This window comes from Arachis ipaensis, chromosome B10, assembly GCF_000816755.2.
Source record: "Arachis ipaensis cultivar K30076 chromosome B10, Araip1.1, whole genome shotgun sequence".
NCBI lineage: Eukaryota > Viridiplantae > Streptophyta > Magnoliopsida > Fabales > Fabaceae > Arachis > Arachis ipaensis.
The window spans coordinates 34,221,083-34,228,692 of record NC_029794.2 but is presented as its reverse complement, the minus strand read 5'-3'; the positions used below and the strand labels follow the sequence as shown (position 1 = coordinate 34,228,692).

Here is a 7,610-nt window from a genome sequence, read left to right as displayed (position 1 = left end):
ATTCCATAATTTTACTAAATTTATAATTAGATCTCTATTTTCTTTTAATTGAGTTCTTATACCATATCAGATTTTATAATTAGATTTTTACCATGACAAAAATACTGGAATTAACAGAATATTTCATTAAACAAAACGAATATGCCTAACACTTGACCGAACATTCTATATAATGTAATAGAATATTCTGTTAATTTTAATATTTTTGTCATGGTAGGAATTTAGTTGCAAAATCTGATACGGTATAGGGATCTAATTAAAAATTCGATAAAACTATAGGGACCGACAGAGTAATTAAATATAATAATAATAATAGAAGAAGAATGCTAGAGGATTATCAGAATTTATTATTTTTCGCTATCAGCTAGCTAGTAGGATAAAGTATATTGTTAGATTACTAGATTAAAAAAATTGAATTAATAGCTTAAGTTGATGGCCAAGTAATGACCAAAAATAATAAATTCTGATGCAAGAATTACAATAACTCCATGGCAATGGAGGGCCTTTCTTTTCTTGAAGACATGGGTTTGAACCCATCTTATTCAATTTGTTTTGGTTTTTTTTTATACGGTTCAAATATCGGATTGGACTAATATTTACTGGTTCTACAGATGTTCTATGTAAAATATAATTAAAATTTATTTCACAAGCAACCCATGTAAAACGAATCCTGTGCATAGGGGTGAAAGTGGATTGGATTATTCGACGGAAGTTCGTGACTAGGCTCATTTTAAACTCGATTCGACTCGGCGTGTTTTATTAAATAAGTTAAGATTGTGTTTATTTTGTAAAGCTTATTAGTTAAAAAGGTCATGTCATAGGCTTTAAAAAAAATCCTATAAAGCTCGTTGTGTTGACTCATCAAAATATTTTTTTGTAACAATAAATTATTCTAGTTTAGAATTTCAATTATTTATTTATATTTAAAACAAAATAAAATTAAAAAAGAGTCAATAGTCAAGATTAGTTAAGATTGTTTTTTTAAATAAGCTGGATTCTAATTAAAAAAAAAGTCTATAAAAAATAACAGATAAAGATTTGGCTATTTATTTACCATATAGATCAGATTCGTCAAAACTAAAATGCGATTCGGTTCGACCATTTCTACTTGTACCTACCCATCTTGACACAACTTTAAATTTATGCATATTTTAAAAGATTAATTTTTTAAATATTTATGTAAATAAAAAAATCTAACCATTCATTGAATACATTAATTCCTTACCATGTTTTCTTGACGATAAACCTGAATTGCAAATAAGGTTAGTCTATTTCTTCCCTCTTCTCCCTCTTCTTCGTAGATATATAGTCTACATTCATTTATTCATTCTTCATACACGCACTCTCCTTCTCTTCTCTCTCTCTCTCTCTTTCACAGGTGTTAGCGTTACTATGTACGTTTTGTCAGACCTCGATTCTCTAACTTCAACCCGAAACCAAACCCCTCCCCCCCTTTTTTTTCCATTATTAATTAATTAGCAAGTAGCAACCAACCAACAAAACAAACCTGCAGGGTAACAGTAGTGGTGTTTTTCTTTCTTGCTTGCTGGGTTTAGTTGTTACCATGAATATATGCCCATTGAAAATGCCAGCTTCTCTGCACATAACACCCCGCATTTAACACACCTCTCTCAAAAGAAGCAGAAAATAAGGGTTCTATTTAAAACTCTTCCAATTGTGGCAGAAGGAAACAGAGACAGGTTTGAACTTTGAACTTTGAAATGAAAAAAGACATTGTAATATTCAATTATGAAGAAACTTAACGTGACTCAGTGACTAAACCAAGCCGCAAAAACTGCTTTATATGCTGCCGCTGTTTCTACTTTACACCTTCTTCATTATTATTATTATTATTGCTTTCTTCTGAAAAACGAGTTTCGCACTGTCTTCTTCCTCTCTCGGTTGAGTTTTCATAAATCATAAATATTAATTTTGCACTTGAGGTTTTCCCCCCTCACAATTTGGTACTTATCTTCTATCAACGTTCTGTTCTGTTCTGTTCCACATTCTGTTTCATTTATTACAAGAAAATAATGAAACAAACATAAAGAGACTCTGTTTCATTGTGTGCATGTTGTCACTTTTCAGATCTTAGAAGAAAATGGAAGCGAAGAAGCAAGCGGAAGAAGCCATAATGGCGGCAGCGGAGAGAGGTGACGTCGGAGACGGAGACGAAGAGATCAATTCAAAGTTTAGCTTGAAATCCGCTCTCTGGCACGGTGGCTCTGCCTATGATGCATGGTTCAGCTGTTCCTCAAATCAGGCATGAATTCAGTGATCATAAATAAAAACTCTTTCTCCCTATTTGTGTATGTGATTCCAATTCTTTCGTTTCGCGGCGGTTTTGCAGGTCGCACAGGTTCTGTTAACGCTTCCATACTCATTCTCGCAATTGGGAATGGTTTCGGGGATCATATTCCAAGTGTTCTATGGATTTCTTGGAAGCTGGACCGCTTATTTGATTAGCATTCTCTACATCGAGTACAGAAGCCGCAAGGAGAAAGAGAATGTTAGCTTCAAAAACCATGTCATTCAGGTAACTATGTTCTAACTTCTAACTTCGAACCACTTCGTGGGAATTTAGAATTGGGTGAAGACGGAAGAGCAAATATCCTTCCACGTCAAAAATCAGCTACCAAATGAGCACAAGTCATTTTCAATTTGTACTTTGTATTTTAACATATATTTCAATCTGGGTGGTTAATTTTTTTATGTACACCTAAATTATTATTTTTATCTTTTCCCCATTATAAAAGAGCAATTTTCACTATGAAAGGTAAAATATATATGATAGCACTATGAAATTAATCTCATATATGAAATATGAAACAAGTTTGATTTGTTTTGGTTAAAATTTTGTTTGCAGTGGTTTGAAGTGTTGGAAGGTTTATTAGGACCATCTTGGAAAGCAATTGGATTGGCCTTCAACTGCACTTTTCTTCTCTTTGGATCTGTGATTCAGCTTATAGCTTGTGCAAGGTCTCCCATTCATTCACTTTGATTATTGAAGGAGTGTGTTTATTATTTGCTATTGGGATTTTATTTATTCATTTATGTATTATTAATTTATTATTGTTGCAGCAATATATACTATATAAATGATAAATTGGACAAGAGGACTTGGACCTACATTTTCGGAGCTTGCTGTGCTACCACAGTGTTCATACCATCATTCCATAACTACAGGATTTGGTCCTTCCTTGGCCTTGGCATGACCACCTACACTGCTTGGTATCTCACCATTGCTTCCATTGTTCATGGCCAGGTAATTAAGTAACCCCATCCAAGTATCTAAACAAATACATAATATTTATATAAAATATCTAAAAGATTAGTTTTGTTAGACGAAAATAATAAATAATAAAATATAGCCCAATTGACGATTGAGTCCATTCCTTGAACAGAGATTTTTTTTTTAAATATTTTCAAATGGTTTCGCTAGATCTTATAACGTCTCCATTTAAAAAAAAAAGGAAAAAATAAATAAATTTAATGATGCAGGTAGAAAATGTGACCCATTCGGGCCCATCCAAAATGGTATTGTATTTCACAGGCGCCACCAACATTCTCTACACTTTCGGCGGCCACGCCGTCACAGTGTAAGTGCCCTTTTTATTTTTGATATTCCACTGAGACGTTTCCTTATTATTTTGCTCATTAAGTTAGACAAAATAATAATCACATTGTTCTTTATGTACTTAAATATATAGTCCAATTCACACATCATCAGTGGCGTTGGATAATTTCATTTCACAGAGCTAAAGACTGTTTCTTCAATTGCGGCCTTTTTTGCTTGCATTTCCAATGGCACTTTCGTAAATAAGACAAACTGTATATCTGGCACTTTTGAACAGCAGCATTGCATTACAATTAGTGTGTCTCCATGTCTTGGCTTAGTGTTATATATAATAATCTGTCACAACCATGACAAACAAAAAATTGAATCTTTATTGAAATTTTAAAGTGAAGCCCTGACCCCACAATGTCTCAGTTGCACCTACTTAAACCTATAAAATGAAGAAAATTTTGTGACATTTTTACTGTCTCTCATTATGCGCGTGGAAATTTTTTATGATTGCACAATTTCTTGATGTAACTAAGAAATTTTTCGATTCTTTTTTCAAGTACAGCTCATTGATTTTTGACCAAACAATTTCACCTTTTTAAGATTAAAGTTGTAGTGAAATACTAAGATATGATGATGACTATGACTATTATTGGCAGGGAAATCATGCATGCAATGTGGAAGCCACAGAAGTTCAAATATATCTATCTTTATGCAACTCTTTATGTGTTCACCCTAACCCTACCATCTGCCACTGCCGTTTACTGGGCCTTTGGTGATCAACTCCTGGACCACTCCAACGCCTTCTCCCTCCTCCCCCGGAACGGTTGGCGGGACGCCGGAGTCATTCTAATGCTCATTCACCAGGTCCACATTTAATTAATTTTCCTTGAGCTACCTAGCATGCTTGACGAATCACAAATTCTAAATGAATTTCTCTTTCTGGTTAAAAATAATTGTCATTCTGAAAATATTAATAGTGTTTTAGTAATTTTTTTAAACCAATTATTTAGTTTTTTTGATTGGTTTACAAATGGCTGATGTAACGTTAATATGAACTTAGTGTAAAAAAGAACATGACCAAATAACCCAAAAAAAAACTAATTTTGAAAAGAAAATGATATAATAAAATTAGTTTTTAAGTTTTTCTTCAAAAAAACCCGAAAAATAAAAAATAAAATAAAAACTAGACCTATTTGGTTTTAAAATATATATTACTTTGATTTTTAATGTTTTATATTTTCACAATTCTATAAAGAAGAAAAAAACCGTATTTCTGTTTCCTATTTTTAGTTTTATCCTCGCAAAAATTCTAAAAACAGAAATAAAAATAAAAACACAAATCAAACAAAATCTAAATAAGCCTATTTTCAAGATTTTATAAAGAAAAAAAATATAACAACGAAAACAATAAAGTTGTATTTTTACTGTTTTTAGTTTCCTTCCTTACGAAAAGTTCTACAAGAAGAGCATTTAAAATGCTAAAAAAAAAAAGAGGAAAAAAAAAAAAGAGGGAACTAATGAGGCCTAGCAAGGCAAGGGCTTTAGTAACAAATTATTAAAGTATAAATAATATAACACATATGCTTGTAACTTAATGTTATAATGGGGGTACTTACTAACCTATGCATAATTGAGACAGTTCATCACATTTGGATTTGCCTGTACGCCATTGTATTTTGTGTGGGAAAAAGTGATAGGGATGCATGACACAAAGAGCATATGTTTGAGGGCATTAGCAAGGTTACCAGTGGTAATACCAATATGGTTTCTGGCAATAATCTTCCCATTCTTTGGGCCCATAAACTCAGCTGTGGGTGCTCTCTTGGTCAGTTTCACTGTCTACATCATTCCTGCCTCTGCCCATATGCTCACTTTCAAGTCTGCCTCCTCTAGACAGGTAAAACACAAATCCTTACCTTTTTGTGTCTACCACTTCATGTTCACTTTGCTCCCACATTTTAATAAATTAAATCCTCCAAGGAACTAACTTGACTTATGTCCGTCAAAGGGCTTATTTGACCTCTGACTCCTTACAACATTTTTATATGAGAAATTATACAAAATTATTTTGAGAGTAGGGTTATATACAACATTTAGCTCTATTATAATTAATTTGGGTTGGTTGAACATTCAATCAGTTAACTCACTCGTTTATTTAAGCAATATTAGAGATACTCATATGTGTGCAGATTAGATATTGTGAGAAACAAAAGAAAAAAACTTTAGCACTATTATACTTCATAAAATATTACTCCATCCAATGAAAAGATATCATGTGTAATATGACTTGACTTCAAGAGAAATTAGTCAAATTACTCAAATTTTAGTATAATTTAATCTTTTAGTATTGCCCAAAAAGAAAATTTCTTTGACAATATAATAAATTTAGGTTGTGTTTGTTTGATGTGATACCCACATTAATCTTTAAAGCAAAAAAGCTAGCTATAGAGAGGACTAAGATAATAACAATAACAAATAAATAAATAAAAAGAGGAGTACGTTGGGAATCCATGACTTCCAATTGGTTGACCAGATCTAAGGATATAAATGTGTTCTTAATACTCTTTTGGTGGTGCGGTGTGTATGTATTTCGAGGATATGATTCCAGCTTCACTATTTTTAACCTGCAACGGACTTTCTATGTCCAAGACGGTATAAGTCCCAATCCCACTATTTCTATTTTCTATCATATCCGAATTTGGAAAATTATGAGACAAGATATGGTTAGTGTCATTTCTTTGTCATTTAGATAGTTATATGCTATAATCTTTAATACCACTAGTGACCTAACCCTAACCATAAGCTAGGTTCGCTAATCACTCTTTTAAGAAATCTGATATAGATTTCGTTTGATTGGGTATTGAACCTACATCAATTAAGTCAGATACCTTATCTTATGATGGGAGAGTGAATCGACTCAAGTGGAAGAATAGGAAAATTTCAAGTGTATCACATAATTAAGCGTTCTAGTTGTTTTAACCATTAATTTCTGTCATATTATATATATAATTGAGATTAATGACTAAAATAAGTGAAACACCGGTAAATATTCCCCAAGTAAAATAACACTTTTAACAATGGGTTGGATCATGTCTAAACCTAACTCCTTAAAGTGACCCTACATAGTAGTCACATCACTATACTAGATTACTATCCCATCCTAAGTCCAAACAGGCATTCATGCCAGCAAGTTAGCTACTACATTTGCACTACTTCTGACTATCAAGTATCAACAATTAACAAACAAGCTTACTAATTTTTCAAGGATCTTTCTTTTATAATTTTTCTTATTTTTAATTGATGATATTTTGGTCTTTTGTGAACAGAATGCTGCAGAGAAATTGCCATGGTTCATCCCTAATTGGACAGTGATGTACATAGTCAACGCATTTGTGGTAGTATGGGTTTTTGTACTGGGCTTTGGGTTTGGAGGGTGGGCCAGCATGACAAATTTCATCAAGCAAGTGGACACATTTGGGCTTTTTGCCAAATGCTATCAATGCCCACCAAAAATCCTACCTTCCAAAAATCATACTATTACTATGTATCACTAAGTTAAAAAGCATAGGACTATATTATCCTAGCTATGTCTTTTGAATAAATTTTCATAACATAGATACATTATGGTGAATGATTATGATTAATTATAAAACTTATTGTACCTAGAAATAGGGACAACAAAATCAAATCAAAGTAAAGACATGCACGAAATTTTCTAATAATATTTTCCGGCCCTTTAAATGACTAATATAATCATTTAATAGTGATAGAGCTTTGCATGATTTTGTGTGGGCCCTACTATTTTTTGTTTAGGCCCTACAATTTTTGTTGAATGATATAAACAAAATTGAGTAGGAGTGTTGCAGTGAATTTGCCTCACATGGCTAGCAAGTCCATTTAAAGTGAAAAATAAAGAGGAGTTTTGTTACATGATTGATGGACAAACTCAAAATGGAAGCTCATGACTTCATAAGCTAAAAGCCTAAAAGGGTTATTGGAGTATTATTGATAAGGATGAGTTGGCGTTTGTCGCTTTGAACTT

The 7,610-nt window shown here is 32.5% G+C and overlaps 1 protein-coding gene across 2 annotated transcripts; it reads left to right on the top strand.

Moving 5' to 3' along the window:
- LOC107624213 (auxin transporter-like protein 1) lies at window positions 1,315-7,229 on the top strand. 2 transcript variants are annotated; one of them, XM_016326696.2, is made up of 9 exons: window positions 1,315-1,700; window positions 2,089-2,263; window positions 2,351-2,536; window positions 2,867-2,979; window positions 3,082-3,265; window positions 3,502-3,599; window positions 4,225-4,432; window positions 5,208-5,465; window positions 6,895-7,229. In XM_016326696.2, exons 2-9 carry the CDS (start codon window positions 2,102-2,104, stop codon window positions 7,120-7,122), a joined length of 1,437 nt encoding a protein of 478 aa, XP_016182182.1. In that variant the 5' UTR covers window positions 1,315-1,700; window positions 2,089-2,101; the 3' UTR covers window positions 7,123-7,229. The 2 variants fall into 2 exon arrangements, with proteins under 2 accessions (XP_016182182.1, XP_016182183.1); XM_016326697.2 differs by lacking the exon at window positions 1,315-1,700 and adding an exon at window positions 1,838-1,964.